At 38.8% G+C, this 19,910-nt stretch overlaps 1 protein-coding gene across 1 annotated transcript in view; it reads left to right on the forward strand.

The window, feature by feature from the left end:
• The window catches only part of SLC9A9 (solute carrier family 9 member A9), a 556,059-nt gene that overhangs the window by 342,462 nt on the left and 193,687 nt on the right, over window positions 1–19,910 (forward strand). Inside the window, exon 12 of the mRNA XM_060100216.1 lies at window positions 10,732–10,885. Within this exon, the coding sequence (XP_059956199.1) occupies window positions 10,732–10,885 (154 nt within the window). The remainder of the gene's footprint in view (window positions 1–10,731; window positions 10,886–19,910) is intronic.

The raw sequence follows: 19,910 nt of genomic DNA on the forward strand, positions 1-19,910 counted from the left end.
GACATGTAAGGGAGAGAGATGTAGGTTGGGTAGATGTAGAGAGCCTTTAGATAGGCTAAGCTGCTAGAACACAGACTCCTAAAATTCAGTTGTTGAACCACAGTAGTAAATCCTCTCTCATTCAAGTCACAGGTAGGGTTGATATTAACATGAGGATGGGGGAAAGATGCCCCTCCTCCAGGTGGTGATTCAGATATCACCAGGCCCCTTCTATCTTGTGGCATCATAATCCCCTAAGTCAAGGGTTCTAAAAGTGTGGTCCCCAGACCAGCAGTATCAGCAACACCTGGAAACTTGTTAGAAATGCAAATCCTCAAGCCCCACCACAGACCAACTGAAATCAGACACTCTGGGGGTGGAGCCCAACAATCTAAGGTTGAACAGGTCCTCCAGGTAATTCTGATGTAGCTAAAGTCTGGGAACTGCTGCTATAGGGATTCATCATGATTTATAACTGGCTGGTGGAACGGGAAAGAGAGACTGGAGTAGGTAGCTTTTCTTAAAAGCCTGGGCCCAGAAATGACATGTATCACCTCTGCTCTCATTTCTCTGGTGAGAACCAGCTGTATTCCTAGCTGCAAGAGACGCTAGGAAATGTAGTTTATGCAGTTATAGCAGCATAGCATGGATGATAAAAATAGGTTCCGGTGGACAGATAGCCATCTTTGCCAAAATAGCCCTCTGCAGTAGGAATATTTTTAGCGTTGCTCCTATGGGAAAAAGCAATCCAGTGTCTAAACTAGGGTTTCTCAAACCAGCAACTATTGATATTTGGGGACTGATAATTCCTTTTTGTGGGGTCTGTCTTGTACATGGTAGGATATTTAGCAGCACCCCTGGTCTCTACCCACTAGATTAACATTAGCACCTCCCACCATCCAGTTGTGGACAATCACAAATGTCCTCAGACATTGCCAAATATTCCCTGGGGGACAAACTCACCCAAGTTGAGAACCACTGGTCAAATAGGAAACTTATAAGTTGACCTTTGAAACACAAGCTGGCCATAAGTTGGGTACTGCTCACAGAAAGTTGACTTTCTTCTGATCTCTCTTAGCCTTTCTCTTGAAACCCTCCATTGAAGATATCAGCTAGTGGCAAGGATTATTCCACAGTTCCCTACCACAGCTACCTTCCCTATGTAAAAATAAACTTCCAAAGACAGAGGCATCTATGCATATTGACTCAGAGCTGTGACAGAGCTAATCCTATTTACAATTACCCTTCCTGGCTGCCTAAGGTGTCCAAAAACAAACTTCATTCTATGCAAAAATATATTGAAGTTATGTCGCATTCCTTCTCAGTGGCCTTAGGTTTAAATGATTCAAGTTCAGGAAGAGAGATGGAGGAAAGAAAGTTCTGCTTGTCTAACACAGACTTACTTTCCAGAAAAACTCAATTTATTTTTGAATGCAGAGGCTTTTTCACTGAAACTATCTGTTGGCTTCGCTTCCATGTGATAAAACGACGTTGAACTGAAAATGGGACTGTATAACAAGGTTGTACTATCCTGGAAAATGTATTTTGAAATCAGACTGACATTTTTGCTGAAAGTAGTTACCTTTTGCAAGGTCATGAGACTTCAGCAAAGGTAAAAGCAATACATAATTCTATTGTAGAGTCAAACTAGGGTTTGATTTATCAGAGTGATGAGAAGGTGTTAAATCTTTGAAATCAACCCCCTCACAGTACTTGAAATGAAAGGAAAAAAGGTATTGCAATGGATTATATCCCAAATGAAAAGAAAGGCAGCAAAATAACTTATCTAAGGGATATTTCTTTTAAAGAATGGGTCAGTTTCTCAGGGACATTTCTGCATCCCTGTCCAACTACTGTTCAGTTGCCTTTGGATTCCAATTGTGTTTCAAAGGCAAAAGATGATCTTTCCCTCATCCATTCACTCATGCATTTATCCAGTGCTTAAGGAGTTGCCTACAATATGAGAGGCACCATCCTGGCACTGGGCCTGCTGTCAGTGAGCTCACTGCCTTGTGGAGGGACACAGGTCTTAAAGGCTAAAAAACAAACATATAATTTCAGATGGTGATCAGTGTAATAAATGACATGTGAAAAAGGCCTGGGTTCAAGTGGAGGACACTTAGCTGGCATGGTCAGGGCAGCCTTTCCGAGGACTGAAATGAATGAGGAGAAGCCAGGGCTGGGGGCCGGCGGGGGAAACTGGGGAACAGGGCGAGGGGAAGCCTGGGAAGATCACTGGAGGTGCAAGGAGCAGCACAAAGTCCTTAAAGCAAGAGAAAACATGGTTTAAAATAAACTTTATCTTCCCACACTTTTCAAACTCCAACTCCCCACTGTCTCCAGTAAAAAAGACTCTAACCTCTCCCCCGAACTCCAGACCCTTAACTCCAACCACCCACTCAACCTCTGCACTTGTATGACTGCTAGGGATCATAGATTTCACATGGCTGGAATATAACCCTTGATCTCCTCCAGACACCCCAATATGCTCTTCCCACAGTTTCCCCCAATTCTTCCAGTTGTTCAAGCCATAAGTTCTTGGAGTTCTCTCTTCTTCCCATACCCCTCATCCAACCCATCAGCAAATATTGTCAACCTTTGACATTATTCCAGTACTTACCATGCTACCATCCTGTTTTGATCCACTTCCACTTCTTGCCTGGATTATGCAGCAGACTTCTCACTGACCTCCTGCCTCCAGCCTGGAAATCTGTTTTTCATAGCAGAGCCAGAGTGATCCTTTTAATCATAGAACAGATCCTAGCACTACCCTGCCAAAAACCTTCCTGAAGTTTTCCATCTCAAAATAAAATTCAAAAGCCTTGCTGTTCAAGAGCCCAGCATGATCTGGCTCAGTTACCTCTTTGGCATTATCTCCTTGCACTCACTCCCCACTCCCGCCCCCCATTGATTCCATTCTAGCCACACCAGCCCCTTTGCTGCTATGTGAACATATCAGGCATAGCCTTGCCTCAGGGCCTTTGAGCCTACTGTTCCAGAAGCCTGGAGTGCTTTTCTTCCAGACACCCACATGGCCTCTCCCTCATTAGAGTCTATGCTCAAATGTCACCTAACCAAAGTGGCTTTCCTAACCACCCTAAAAACTCCAGCCCTTCACATAAATATATCCTCTATCTTCTTATCCTACTTTTGTTTTCTTCAAAACAACTTACATATTACTTTTTTTTTTCTTTTTTAAACTAATCTGGAAGCCGCTTTAAGGCAGAAACTATCTCTTGTTTTCTGCTATCCCCTAGAGCCCGAATGAATGAAGGAACATATGAATGTCACCACCTCATATCTCAAGAGTCTGAAGCCACTGTAATCATTGACTTCAAAAGCATTTACTGAGTTTCATGTTTTGGATACTATGAGAGATATTAAGTTGTGTAAAGAAGTTGTAATTCCAGCCTTTTAAAAGATTAATAATTGAGAGGAAAGAATAGATCATATTAAACTACTGATTCATCTCAGACTATCATTCAATAATATGAGTGGCATGAGCAATATGTTTTATAGGATTTCCAAGAAAAAGAGAGCAATGTGGACTGGAGTGTTCCAGGAAAACTTCATGGGGGTGGAATAGAGGCAGAAAGAAGTGAAACACAGGCTTAACAGTGGGATCATGGCATAGGGGCAAGGATAACAATTGTTTACGGAGAGAAAGAAGACCACCCTGTTGGTATGCAAAGCTCTCAGTGGACAAGGGGAGGTAGACCCGGAAGGGGGGGCAGAATTCTGATTGAAGTGTTTCTATGGACTGTAGGAAGCCCCTTACGGTTTCTGGGTCAGATCACCACCTCATAAAGCTAGATTCTGAGGAAACTGTTCAGAGGGACATTGATAGTCTGGAAGGAAGAAAGGATGGAGGCTGTTAGGCCAAGAGACAAGGTTGTTGGTCAGGGGCACAGTCAGAGTGTGAGGTGATGGGCCTTGGACCAAGGTGGTACAGAGGGAAGAGAGAGGAGCCTGAGCTTTCAGGTAACTCATTCTCTGCTGAATCCAAATCTCTAGAGTCAGGACACTAGCATGAATAACTCATACATTTTTAGGTTTCACAGTTGATTCTGATGTGCACTTCTGGCTAAAGACCACAATCTAGTCTTAAAACCTCCATTCAGTGATGAGACAACACAGATTCAGATGAGGCTAATGATCATGCATCCTGTCGGGCAGGCCTGAGAACAGATCCCAGGTCTCTTGACTCTCAGTACGAGGCTTTAAGGGTCTCAATAAATAATAAAAGGGCAGAAGCCAAACTCGAAGAAACAATTACTCAACCATTCCATTGAACTAAGAGATATCAATCACTTTTCCATTTGTAATCAAGAATCATGAAGAATCAGAACATTCATCTGTTCATTGACCTTGTATGTGCTTGGCATTGCTCTACGTGTGTGGATAAACAAAGAGCCAGCCAATTACAGTGTAATGTCATAAGTCACCTGATAGGCCAAGCACAGTTTGTACTGGGAATGTCAGTTAGCCTAACCCAGGCCCAGATCTCAGTGGAGGCTTCACAGAGAAATCAGTGGCTCAGCTGAGCTCTGAAGATCATTGGAATTAGGTGAAATTTGGGTGAGGGTTATAGAAGAAAGAACTAGAGAAAATTTGAATGGGAGAAAAATGATTCAAGTATAGAAAACCACATGTCAAAGACCTCTTTCACCCCACCATTGATTTCAGTGCCTTAAACATTGCACATTTGTTAACAATGGCCATGATTTGGGCCCTCATGAAATTTAGCAATCTTACCTTTTTCTTCAACCGTCTATACATGCAAAGCATACTCTTTATACCTCTAATATACTTTAGCATAATTTACCTGTTAAGAGACTCATTTTTGTAGAACCTTGAGCCCTAAAATAGAGGAGCCCAAGCTTCCTCACCATTGCATCCCCCCACTGTGCCTTGGGTAACAGGTAGCACAGAGTGAGTGCTCAATAAATGTTTAGGTTTAGACTCTTGCTTTGCACCTTCAATGCAAATGCCTTAGGGGGTACTTGTATTCTTGTGATTTAAATGTAGCTGTATATGACCTTCACCCTGTTCAGAACACATCTGCAAATTTATAACAGATTAAGTTTCACTTTTGCTGTTTAAAGATAAACAGGAAGCTGCACTTTTTCTGCAGCAGGGGTCCTTGCCTGAAAGCTTTCCTTGGTTCAATAGTCTTCTATTGTTATGAATAGAACATCAACATAATTAACATAAGAATCCCTTAGAGGCCAATTTTAAATGAAACCACATTTAATTTCAGGTAATTCTTTTATTCCACAAGATGATGCTAACTTTCCAACTGAGTATGTGAAATATGTCAAGTCTCTGAACAGTAAACCCATCTAAAATGAGATGATATAGTCTATAACCCCCAAAAGTATAAAATTATGTCCATTAGTTGGCCAAAACAAAGAGAAAAAGAAAGGTAAATCCAAAGAATCAAAGTACCCATAAAACAAAATAAAACACAAGTTTTGACACTGAGTTCTGAATTTCCTGGTTTGTAAGCAAAATGGCATGTGTTCTTGAAAAATAGTGTTTTGCTAGAAGAAACTCCTAAGTCAATACTAATCTTTAATTTCTAGTATTTTGCTGGTAGCCTAAGTAATTTATTTCAGTCCTAAAGTCCTCCGTTTCCCAAATCCATGGTGTGAAGGAGATAGGATAAGTGTGCCCAGAGCCTCCACATAACAGATAATCAATCAGTACATATTGCTATGGACTCCCCTCACATAGTGTCCCCTTCAAATCCATAAGTTGAAGCCCCAACTTCCCATATGATGTTATTTGGAGATGGAGCCTTTGGGAGACAATTAGGTTTAGATGAGATTATAAGGGTGGGGTGCCCTATGATAGAATTAAGAAGAGACACCAATGAGCTTGCTCTTGCATGGCAAGCAGGTCGCCTTCTGTAAGCCAGAGAGAAAGCTCTCACCAGACCTGGCCATGCTGACACCCTGATCTTAGACATCCCAGCTTCCACACTGTGAGAAATATTTTCTGTTGTTGGAGCCACCCAGACAGTGGTATTTTGTTATGTCAGACTAAGACACATATGTGCTGAATGAAGCAATGAATGGCCATTGAGTTGACAATTGTCTAGGTGCCGAATGTGTGATCAATAACTTTGGCTTCATAAAGGATGAATGGTATGTAGGCAGTTGTTCTCATCTAGAGTTCTAAATGAGCTTCACTTTGTCTACTTAGTGACCTTACCTTTCTCAGTTCCATGCTTCCCATGCTACTAGGCCATCTCACATGTGGCATGAGCCATATTTGCGACAAGTGGCCAGGGCTACAGACAGATACTCTCTTCTCCAAAAACATACTGTTTCTGTGGTTTTTTAGGTGACCATTATATGGGGAAGGGCTCCTCTTATAGAGCCATCTTGAAGTTGGTTCTAAATATCAATGTTTCTTAATATTCCACAAGTACAAGTACAAGGCAGTGGCTGCATTTTTCTTTCTTCTTTTTTTAAAAGAGATCTCTACATTGCATCTCCTGTAAATATAGAGTTTTATTTATAGGATATAGATTTTTTTAGAAGTCAGAATAACATATATCTTTTGAGTATATTTTTAAACTAAGAACTGCTCATGTATAGATAATTTAGATTTAAGAGCCTAGCTATGCTAGTTTAACATAATAACAATACATTATTAAACATATTCAGGAAGATAAATGATTATGTCCATCCTTGCCCTTGGTAACTAACATGAACTTTACAATAAACACGACATAGCAAGTTTTAACTTTTATTCCAGTCTCTATTTTTCTCTTTCTCACAAAATTCAAAGTAAAAACAAAACAAAAAAATGAAAAAACAAAGCCAAAAACATACACACACACACAAATATTCAATATAATGAAAACAAATACTTCGAGTCTTAGCACTTAATATTTCTAATACACACCATTTAACTGGAGTAATGTTTCTTTATGGACATGTCTGGAAATGTGAGCTTGAGGAAAAGAGAAAAAGAAAAGATCACTTTCTATCTCCAATCTTGTCCTGATTAAACACTGCTAGGAGCTTTACCTTAACCTATACATTTTCTCCTCAGATATAGAAGGCTGTTGGAAAACTGCTTCTTTCAGTTCTCATTCCCTAATGACACCATTTGTATTTCCTGGAGAGAACATTATTGAAATATTCTCCAGTAATAAGGGTTATTAATATCCCCACTCTCTTGTCCCCAGCTGGGTCTAAGTGCATGAACGTCTCTGGTGTACTCTTCTTGAGTACAACCATCTAAGTGTTCAGAATTTCTGATGTATAAGAACTTTTCTTTATTAATATCTACTTCAAATGTTATCTTTCTTATCTTCAGGCCATTTCCTTGTCTACATGGAGATTTAGAATAATTTTCTTCCTCCATTACATTTTGTTCCTTGAAGGTAATTTTATAATCAGAGTGCATGTTCCTCTCTCTTTCTGAGGCTTCCTTCTTTCAGGCAAAATATATTAAGTCTCTCTATTCTAGTCCTCTAGATCTTGTGTTACGCCACTTGTCTCTTGTATATTCTCAGTGTAAAGATGAGAAAGGAGCATTATATTCTAAGTTGTGAAGCCAAGGATAAAGATCAAAGTAGTTACAGTTTTTCTCATCCTACCCTGTATCCAATTTCTAAAAGTCTTTTAATGTATGAATAAAGATTTAGAAAATTAGAAACCTAGATGATATTAATACAATAAATAGTATAAAAAATGGACCATTGAAATTTTATGTATGTGACTTAAACCTTCCTATAAAAGTAGCAAAAATCACTACCTTTGACTTATACTTGCTATCATTATAAATGTTTATTTGCCCTGTTACATGGTATAACAGAGCCTGTAAATGTCTTATAAGTCTTGTGTTACCCAAGAGAGATTTTCCATTTTAACTTTTTTATTTTACTACTTGTGCTTTTATTTACTTTTCTTCAAAGTCTACATCTGTTTTTATAATGTTATCACATTTTGATTTGAAATTGTAGCATTTAATCTTCTTTAACATCTTCTTGCAAATATATTTAATATGGATTCATAAAAATTCAATTAACATATTATTATTAAAGAAGAAAAATAGACAAAAAAGCAGGTTTTAATAGGTCAGTTTAGATTATAGACTTTGTAAAAGTATGTTCTCAGGCTGGAATAATTCTTAAATGTCATTTAATCGTTTATTAATTTTCAATGGTCCATAAGCTTGGTTTTCCTTGTTGTCTAACACACTTGATTTTCTAAAAGTATTTGTGCCCAGAAAGATTTTTTTGTAAATACAGACGATATTCTTTTAAAATTTTATGGAGAGGCAAAAGATCTAGAATATTTAAAACACTTTTGAAAATGAAATATAAGAATCACTCTACCCGATTTTTTTTAATAGATCTTTTTTTTTTTCAAATTTAATCAGTTATACATATACATATGTTTCCATATCCCCTCCCTTTTGCGTCTCCCTCCCACCCTCCCTATCCCACCCCTCCAGGCGGTCACAAAGCACCGAGCTGATCTCCCTGTGCTATGCGGCTGCTTCCCACTAGCTATCTACCTTACGTTTGGTAGTGTATATATGTCCATGCCGCTCTTTCACTTTGTCACAGCTTACCCTTCCCCCTCCCCATATCCTCAAGTCCATTCTCTAGTAGGTCTGTGTCTTTATTCCTGTCTTACCCCTATGTTCTTCATGACATTTTTTTTTCTTAAATTCCATATATATGTGTTAGCATACAGTATTTGTCTTTCTCTTTCTGACTTACTTCACTCTGTATGACAGACTCTAGATCCATCCACCTCACTACAAATAACTCAGTTTCATTTCTTTTTATGGCTGAGTAATATTCCATTGTATATATGTGCCACATCTTCTTTAGCCATTCATCTGTCAGTGGACATTTAGGTTGCTTCCATGTCCTGGCTATTGTAAATAGTGCTGCAATGAACATTGTGGTACATCTGTTTTTTTGAATTATGGTTTTCTCAGGGTATATATGCCCAGTAATGGGATTGCTGGGTCATATGGTAGTTCTATTTTTAGTTTTTTAAGGAACCTCCATAATGTTTTCCATAGTGGTTGTATCAATTTACATTCCCACCAACAGTCCAGGAGGTCTACCTGATACTAAGTCCTACCATATACCTACAGTAATCATGACAGTGTACTATCAAAACAGGAATAGACACATAGATCAATGGAACAGAATTGAGAACCCAGGAATAGAGCCATGCAAATACAGCCAATTGGTTTTTGACAAAGGTACAAAAGCAATTCAATAGAGCAATTAAACATCCATAGGCAAAAAAAAAAAAAGATCCTCAGCCTAAAACTCGCCCCTTATACCAAAATTAACTTAAGATGAGCATGGACTTAAAGGTAAAATGTAAAGCTAAATAACTTTTAGAAAAAAATTTAAAATACAAGGGAAAATCTTTGGGACCTAGAGCTAAGTAAAGAGTTCTTAGACTTGGCTCCAAATAGATGATTTATAAAAGGAAAAATCAACAGATTAGATTTAATCAATAAAAAGCTACAAAGTGGGAGGAAATATTTGCAAACTATATATCCAACAAAGGACTATTATCTAGAATATATAAAAAACTCTCAAAATTTAACAAACATCTAACAATTCAATTAGAAAATGAGATAAAAACACAAAGAGCCATTTCACCCAAGCAGGTAGATAGATCACAAATGAGCACATTAAAAAATTTACAATACCATTAGGAATGTGGAAATTATAACCCCAATAAGCTATCAAAATGGCTAAAATTTAAAATAATGACAACACTAAAGGCTGGTAAAGGCAGAGAAACTGGATGACTTATCTATTGCTGCTGGGCATGTAAAATGCTAGAGCCATTCTGGAAAAGTTTGGTAGTAATTTCTTTTAAAAACATGCTATATAAAAAAATAAATAAAATTAAATTTAAAAAAGAAATATAATGTACATGTGAAACATAATGTTATAATATATACAATGTTATACATATAAATTTAAATAATGTTACTTCAATAAAATTTTCAATTAAAATCAATTAATTTAAAAAACACCATGCAAATACCATATAACTCAGTGATTGCACTCCTGGGCATTTATCTCAGAGAGCTGAAAACTTACGTTCACTCACACAGCAGCCTTATTTGTAATAGCCAAAAACTGGAAACTACCCAAGTGTCCTTTAACAGATGACAGTTAAACAAACTGTGGAATATCCATACCATGGAAATACTACTCAACAATAAAAAGGAACAAACTATCAATACATTTGGCAACCTGGATGAGTATCCAAAAATTACGCTGGGTGAAAAAAAGCCAATTACAAAAGGCTACATACTTCACAATTCCATTTATATAACATTCCTGAATCGGCAAAATTATAGAAATGGATGATTGATTACTGGCTGCCAGATGTTAAGGAGTTTGTGGGAGAGAAGTAGATGTGATTATAAAGGGCAACATGAGGGATCTTTATGGTGTTGGGAATGTACTGAATCTTGACTATATCAGTGTCAAAATCCTGGGTGTGATATTGTACTAGACAGTTTTGCAAGATGAGACATCACTGCTGGGGAGAAAATGGGGAAAGGGCACACAGTAAGTCCCTATTATTTCTGACAACTGCATGTGAGTCTACAGTTATCTGAAAATTAAAAGTTTAATTTTAAAATATAATTGTGTTTGTCAGTAAACTGTAAAGATACATTCAATGAAATGAGAATGACACTCGTGCAGATGTTTCTTCTCCTTCTTTTCCTTCCTTACAGGTTTGCGAGGAGCAATAGCTTTTGCCTTAGCTATTCGGAACACAGGATCTCAGCCCAAGCAAATGATGTTTACCACCACTCTGCTCCTCGTGTTCTTCACAGTCTGGGTATTCGGAGGAGGAACAACCCCCATGCTGACTTGGCTTCAGATCAGGTGAGTGACACTGCTTAACAAAGGAAATCATTATGAGGCATGGCTACACTGTTCCGTTTCTGATGTTGCTGACTGGCCAAGAGTACAATGGCATGTCTGTACACTAACTTTCCCTAGGGTCAAGTTGACCTTCATTCACAAGGTGAAACAGTATGACCTATCACCAACAGAACTGACTTTTCCAAGAGTTCTAGAAATCTCAGGATGATGTTTATAGTCTACAGTCCCTAGAAATGAATTTCTTTATGAATTTTTCCATTCAATCATATTTACTGAGTATAATGTGATAATCTATGGAGTTTACAAAAATGAGTAAGACATGAGTCTTGTCCTCAAGATACTTATGATACAGTAGAATTTATACAGAAAAAGCTATAATACCAAGGAGAAAATGAACTTGCTTTGTTTTTAATTTGTCACAGCACTTAGGATAGAATTAGAGACACAGGAAATGCTTAAATGTATTTGATTATTCAGCCATATGTTTGGCCAGAGGGATGCTATAGACACAGATTAGACAATTTCTTAAAGGAAAATCAGGTCAAGGCTTCAGTTAGGGGCCATCCAATAAGCAGTGCTTGGAAGATGATTGCTATTAACCCAAAGTATGCAGGTTTGATGAAAAATGAATAGCTTGTGCCAATTGTGAAAAAGTAAAATGTTGTTGTCTTTGTTTCTTTGATCTGGGTCCTCATTCTCATATCCCAGAATGTAACAGTGTTTTGCATAAATCACATTTTACTTTCCAAAGCCATACATCTTGATGATCATGCAGCCTGTCCCTGGTCCCCACCCATTCTCTGTGAGGCAAATCCATACCCACCACCTCTGACAAGAAAAGATCCATCTGACTGGGAGGGGATTTCCAAGAAGATTTTTTTCAGGCAGGGACTCTGTTATTCCAGCACCAGTGAAGTGCTTGGCACATAGTAGAATGGAATAAATAATTGCTCCATGAAAAAATTGAATGAATATAACCACACATGTAAATTCCTTTTGTTAAGCGTTTACTGACAAATTTCTATCCATCTGACAAATAGAAGCAGAAGCAGGACTCACGAGTTTAGGGTAAGAAAGCTTATGTCTAAACTGGGCCAAGTGGTTATGCATTAAACGCAATTCAAGGAAAAAAGGACCTCTTCAAGTATTGTGAATATTGCTAACACATAAAAGGGCTTTGACCAAAGGTTGAAATGGAGAATGTTTTGAAATACTTGTTGAACTATTTTCTAGGCATATAAATGTGACCTTCAATTTCTTTCATGGTAGTAGCTGCTTATAGGCTCCTCTGGATGAGCACGAATGTTTTATTAAATGCTATAGTGTTGAGTCTCCTGTAAACTGATAGTAAGATAATGGTGTGTTCAGGTTTCGGGAAAATAAATTCAGTAGGTGGATCCATGCATGGAAAAATTGGGACTTGGAAAGCAGAAGTTAGAGGATACCAATCCTCACAAGATAAATGTATTGAATCCTCTATCAGGTAAATTAGAATATTCAGAACATAAAGTGGTGCTGGCAACATTTTCTTAAAGTAATTCAAACATAACTTATTTTCTACTATTGTCTTTCTTTACCCTGAAGGATTTGTCCCCAAATCAATACATGTTTTACCCTAAAATGTTTACCTAACTCTACTGTAGTGTTTTCCAAAGGTATCCACTGACTTCAGATAGATGTCATAGCTCATGCAGTCTCTTGATACCCAGATCAGTAGGAACAGGGTAATATAAAATGGGGCCTAGGCAGGTTAGAATGTTTATCAGGTTATAGGACAAGGACTAATAAAGAAGGATAGTAATGTCAACTATAACGTCCACAGGTGAGGGGCCTGGAGGTCATCTTAGGCAAGTGCTATTATGGCCTGCTGGGTGGCACAGCATGGAGTTGCCAGGTCATAGAGATGCCCCAGTGCGAATTGGCTCCAAGTGACCCAACTGATTCAATGCCAGACTTGTCCACCAGCCAGGAGGGGAGAAGAGTAAAAGCAGGACCGTGATATATTTAAGGAAAGGAGCTGACAGGGCTCTGGTCCAGCAGGCCAGGTGGAAATCCCAGCTGGGAGCTAGAGTGTTAATCTGAAATCAGGGCATAAACCCAGTCAGAGAGACAGAGACCCAGTCATGAGGAAATCAGAGGGGATAACTGAGCTTTATCGGTATATGTGTATCTAGGAAGTCAACCCAGGTAGACAGGATACAGGGCAGCAAGACCAAGTTAAGACCAAAGGCTCTCAAACTTTAATGACCATCAGAACCACCTGGAGGGCTCATTAAACCCCCACATTGCTGGGCCCCTGCCCCAGAGTTTCTGATCAAGTAGGTCTGGTTCAGGGCCTAAGTATTTGCATTTTAACCACACTCCAGGCAGTGCTGATGCTGCTCGCTCTAGGACCACATTTTGAGAACCACTGGTTTAGACTTATAACCCCACATAGAGATGGGGCTAATATTAAATACTGTCAGATTTGGCTGGGGTTGCCCAGGGCCCCACACCTGAGCCTCAAGTTTAAAAATTTTAGCACCTATGCTGGAGGGAAGCAGGGGCTAACTTGAAGAGAAAAATTCATTGTGCATTGATCAACGAGAAGGAAATAGAGCACAATAGAATAAACATAAAAGAATAGGATCATAAGTTAGTGTGTGTTCAAACACACACAAGCACGACAAAAGTTTGGTTTGACCATGTTATAGTGATACCAGCATATGCTCCACTTCCACTGTGGTTTATAATGCTATCAAAGAAATCCTTCATTTCTTTTTTTTTTATTAGTTTCTGCTTTATAACAAAGTGAATCAGTCATACATATACATCTGTTCCCACATCCCTTCCCTCATGCATCTCCCTCCTTCCCACCCTCCCCATCCCACCCCTCCAGGCGGTCACAAAGGACCCAGCTGATCTCCCTGTGCTCTGCGGCTGCTTCCCACTATCTATCTACCTTATGTTTGGTAGTGTATATATGTCCATGCCTCTCTTTCGCTTTGTCACAGCTTACCCTTCCCCCTCCCCATATCCTCAAGTCCATTCTCAAGTAGGTCTGTGTCTTTATTCCCATTTTACCCCTAGGTTCTTCATGACATTTTTTTTTAATTCCATATATATGTGTTAGCATACAGTATTTGTCTTTCTCTTTCTGACTTACTTCACTCTGTATGACAGACTCTAGGTCTATCCACCTCATTACAAATAGCTCAGTTTCGTTTCTTTTTATGGCTGAGTAATATTCCATTGTATATATGTGCCACATCTTCTTTATCCATTCATCCGATGATGGACACTTAGGTTGTTTCCATCTCCGGGCTATTGTGAATAGAGCTGCAATGAACATTTTGGTACATGTCTCTTTTTGAATTATGGTGAGAAATCCTTCATTTCATTATTGCTTTTAAATGATAGTTGTCCATCATTTTTTTTTTTTTTTTTGCGGTACGCGGGCCTCCTCTCACTGCTGTAGCCTCTCCTGTTGCGGAGCACAGGCTCCGGACGCGCAGGCTCAGCGGCCATAGCTCACGGGCCCAGCCGCTCCGCAACATGCGGGACCCTCCCGGACCGGGGCACGAACCCACGTCCCCTGCATCGGCAGGCGGCCTCTCAACCACTGCGCCACCAAGGAAGCCCCCTTTTTTGGTTTTCTTAAATTTCTACATTTTTTTTCTCTTAAATTATTAGGTATGTACTTGAATTTATTTATTTATTCATTTAGTCCCTATAATATTTGCCATTCAGCTGCAAACTACCACAGTAAGATGCAGATAAAATGTTTTATGTAAGGTAAAAATTGATATTAATATGAATTGCACTTTGATAGAAAAACTTTAAAACAGCAATGACTTCATGCTTAAAGAGATTCAGCTTGATCTTAACATATGAAACAAATTCTCCACTGGTTAAGTTTTATCCTAAGCGCATTCAAATTTCTTGTCCTAAAGCTGTTGTTTTTTTAATAATAACAAATATTTTTAATGCAGCATTTGAAATAAATCACGAACCTTTGTTTCTTAAAATTCTAGAGAAAAAGAAAAGACTCCCCCAGTATTATTTTGGAGGTTTTCAGGTAAAAGAAAGCAGAATGGTTTCTCGATTAGATCTCCTCCCTTCTGTGAATTACATTAATGCTGGTGGTGAGGAAAACCCAGCTCCCAGTCTCCAAGGACTAGCTCTGCTGTTAGCCAAGAAACAAGAGATCAAAGGTGTCAGGCTTTGCCCTGCAGAGGCCAGTAAACAGTACTGTCCACCAAATAATTACACAGGCCTACAAATACACCTCAGAAGCCAGTGGGGCAGAGCTCTCCGGCAGCGGTAAGTAATCTGGGATGGTAACCCCATCCTTAGTTTAGGGTAGGGTGTCACATGGAGTTAACAGAACTCATGAGAATGGAGACCATACCATAGTGCAAACCTTTCCTGGCTTCTCCCAGATAGGAATGCTGGACCCATCTCTTCGAAATACCTCAACCACAGTACAGAAAGCCTTGCACACCGGAGCAATTCAGAACTTGTATTCCAGACAATATGAGAAAGTGCCCCCAGCAAGATGACTTCTACAGTTTCCAGATTTTTGCTTCGAACATCTCAAAGACTAATAGCTGGCTTTTTTTTTTTTTTGCGGTACGCGGGCCTCTCACTGTTGTGGCCTCTCCCATTGCGGAGCACAGGCTCCGGACGCGCAGGCTCAGGGGCCATGGCTCACGGGCCCAGCCGCTCCGCAGCACGTGGGATCTTCCCGGACCGGGGCACGAACCCGTGTCCCCTGCATCAGCAGGTGGACTCTCAACCACTGCGCCACCAGGGAAGCCCTAACAGCTGGCTTTTATTGACTATTTACTCTGTGCTAGATATTTAGAAAATAAAGTGCCAGGCATAAGACCACCCTGTGACTCAGCCTCTAATCTATAAAATGGGGATGATAGCAGTAGCTACCTCCTAGGGTGGGTGAGGCCTGGCAAAGTGGCCCAGGGTCACCCCACTGTCCAGCTACAGAGTCAGACTACAAGGCCAGGCAGCCTGAGCCCAGGGCCTGCACTCCCAACTGGTTCATTCTTCTGCTGCCCCAAATAAATGAGCTAATTCCTGAAGCCTGCAAACTACCTTGATTAACAACTTCTCTGGGGAAAAAGAGATGTACTTTTATCAGCAAGACAGGCCAGTTAAAAACAAACACAGGAAATCTTCATCCCTCATCAGTGATGGGGTTGACCTGCTAGTGCTGCACAGAAGTTTCTTGCTGCAGATTTTTTTCCTTGACCTAGAAAACTTAAAGGTAAACAAGGCCAGCCCTGATCTCAGGTAGCCAAGCAGGGACGTTTGTCTTCCTCAATTATAGGAATTTGGAAGTAGAGGAATTTGTTACCCTCAGGCTCATTTCCCAACCCCATTCGGGGTCCCAAGTCAGCCTGCTGTCATGTCAGCCCCTTCCTCAGGTCAAACAAAAAATCACACATACTGCCCTGTGTCCATTGCAGAGTGAATAACTTTTAGCTAGTGGAATGTCTCCACTGCCATTATTTTAGTTAAGTATTTAAAATTTATTTTTGGGTTTATGGCCCATCCTATTTTTATGTCGTCCTAGAATGATTTCTTTATCATATATACCCACTGGCTACAAAGTTTATAACAGCCACCATGGGAATGCACACAGTGGTAAGGAGAGAACTGTCTTTAGTAATATTTTTTCATCTTAAACAATAGTAGAGCTAAATACACCTGCTTACGTACAGACTTCCTTTATTGCTGAGGTGAGGCAATGTCAATTTTATATAATGGAAGAATACATATAATCAAGTTCCCTTCATATCCAGCTGTGTTCTGCCTGGTTTTCTTTCTAGCATCCAAAGTCTCATGCATGCTTAACAATTTACTTCACTGGTGTATTAACATAGTAGATCAGTGCACACATTCTGGAGGCAGATGATATGGGGCCCAACCATGCCTCCCTCTCTTACTAGCTATGGGATCTTGAGCAAGAAATTCAACCTCTCTATGCTTCAGTTTTCTTATTTGTAAACTTGGAACAATAATAATACCTACCTCTTTAGATTTTTATAGGGATTAAGTATTGCATGTATAAATTTAGGGCACACAGTAAGTGCTCAATAAATGTTGCTGTAACACTACCCAAAAGACCACCTATGAGCCTTTTCTTATCTAAACACTCTTCTTCTGCCTATGGCATATATATACACACACACATACATACACATAAAATGTTATTAATTAACTGTATTTATGAAAGCATGGTTTACATGGGGAATAGAAAGAAATAGCCTCTGGGGAGATTAGTTCATTTTTTGTAATGATTAGATTCATCAGTTTTCATCATCTAAAATCAGTTTTAGATTAAGTATTGCATGTATAAATTTAGGGCACACAGTAAGTGCTCAATAAATGTTGCTGTAACGCTACCCAAAAGACCACCTATGAGCCTTTTCTTATCCAAACACTCTTCTTCTGCCTATGGCATATATATACACACACACATACATACACATAAAGTGTTATTAATTAACTGTATTTATGAAAGCATGGTTTACATGGGGAATAGAAAGAAATAGCCTCTGGGGAGCTTAGTTCATTTTTTGTAATGATTAGATTCATCAGTTTTACAGGCAGCTCCTATTTCTGCATTCAAAATGATAAACCTCTTAAGGAAAAATGCTCACAAAAAGCATTATATTCATCCAACAGCTCAGAAAGATTCTTTCTAGAGCATGCTTTATTTCCTTCTGGACATGATAATCTTTGCTTAGGATCTCTTCAGATATTTAATTTGCACCGCTTCATCAATGTGTATCAATTCATTATTTTGCATTGACTGTGTACCAATTTATACATTTTGTCTCAATTTTTATTAATTGGCAGGTCCGAGAAATACCCTTTGTCAAGAAACATGGAAAACCAGTTTACTCATTTGAATGTAAACTTGTACTTAATATCCCCTACCTCTAACCCCCATTTAAAATTATGTTCTATTTTCCATAGGCTCTTCTAAAAAATGTTTCACAACTCCAAATATTTATTGCTTAAATCAATCTAGTTTGACATATTTTATTAAAGATATTGTATAACTCTAGTAACCTATTGTTAACCTAAATATATCCTAGGTTTTTAACAAGCAGGGATTAGCAGCTCCTAAATTTGCCTCCAATGCCATCTGGGTTCTTTAATACGCTTTCTTTCTATGTACTGAATCTTCCCAGTTTCAGAGATAATAGACTTTATGTTCATAACTGCCAGCTATCTTCCACTAGGCATGTTCTTATTTATCTTCTCCAACATGCTCTTGAGAACATCGATGTTAATAAGCTTCACCCATTTATTAAGTTTACCAAACAGTGAACATTTTCTTCTATCAAAGAGAATTTATTAGCTTGCTACCATAAAGTATAATCAAATATAGGTGCCTATCTTTAAGTAATAGATGTATCTTTACTTTGGGTAATAGGTGAAGTCTGAAAAAAAATATTTTAAATGCAATAGATGGAACTTGTGATCCAAAAGACTATGGAGGTGTTCCAGTTCTGGTCAACATGGTGTAACACACTTACTCCCCTCTGGCTCTTCCAACGAATGCAACTAAAATCCCTGGCCAGAATGAATGTAGCAGTCATCTAAGGACTCTTAAAAGCAAGTGGCAGCAGATAGATTGGGGAAGGAAACCAGAATTCAGAGTACTATTAAAACAGTGATGAATTTCCCATTTTTTTTTCCTCTCTGGAATCTCTTGACCTGAACTCAAAGGCAGTTTAAAGGCCAGAACTGCACAAAAAGGAAGAACTGCAAAAGAAATGTTCTGTTTGGGACATAAGGAACAGGACAGAGGACTGCTGTGGGTCAAAAGAGTGGGGGAAATCCCCTCTTTTGTTTGTTGTTATCATTTACTCCATTCTCATTCCAGTACCAGGCAAACCTGAGGCAGCATTGGTAAGATGGCAGCAACAGTTGGGTGGACCCCAAATTCCCAACCAGAGCAACTGAGGTCCAGAGGTCTTGGGAAGAAGGCCCACTGCATTTTTTTCTCTCTTAATCTTATCATTGCTTGAGCTTGGAAACAGGCCCAATATTATGGAAAAATCATGGGAAACATGTAGCAGTGTAGGGAAACGAAAGCCCTGAGCTTTGGGAAGCCAGAAAACATGGAAGACATTGTGGAGTAGAGGGAGTACAAGAAAGTGATCCAATAAAATTGTGTATAAACTTTTGGGCTCACTTCCAAGCTATGTAAGCATGTATCTGAGCCTAAACAGCACACCAAAGTGTGAGACATGAGCTACAGGATAGAGCATCACTCAGGTCCCAGACTATACACTGGATGGCACACATGCAGGACATGTGTGGATCATAGATCAATATGTAAAATATAAAACTATACAACTTCTAAAAGGAAACATAAGAGAAAAATCTTCATGACCATAAATTAGGCAAAGGAGTCTTAAATGTTATACCAAAAGCATCATGTACAAAAGAAAAAAATGATAAATTGGACTTCATCAAAATGAATATTTTTCGATTTGCAAAAGACACTGTTAAGAGAATGAAAATACAAGCTACATACTCACACTTAAAGAGAATGCATTTCTGGTGGGAATGCAAAACAGTATGGCCAATCTGTAAATCATTTTAGCAGTTTCTTATAAAGTTAAACATACAATTATTATAGGACTCAACGTTCCCTCTTCTAGAGCCTAGAGAGCAAAATGGGGATAACAGGATCTGTCTCTGAAGATTAAATGTGTGAACATTAAATAAGAAAATACATGTTAAAATCCTTTAAGCAGAACTAAGCACTCATTAGTAACCTTCTTTTATTCACAGCTTTTATTAGAAATGTCAGATAAATTTTAACAGTATTTTCAGCATATATTGAGATAATCACATAGTTTTTTCCTCTACTTTATTGATGTGATGAAATATATTGATAGATATCCTGGTATTGAGTTATTCTTACAATATCAGGATAGCTATTTTTTCCTACAATTCTGCTATCTATAACAATAACTGAGGTTAGTCTATACTTTTTCTTTTT

The sequence above is a fragment of the Mesoplodon densirostris genome, chromosome 5 (genome assembly GCF_025265405.1).
Source record: "Mesoplodon densirostris isolate mMesDen1 chromosome 5, mMesDen1 primary haplotype, whole genome shotgun sequence".
In the NCBI taxonomy this organism is placed as follows: Eukaryota; Metazoa; Chordata; class Mammalia; order Artiodactyla; family Ziphiidae; genus Mesoplodon; species Mesoplodon densirostris.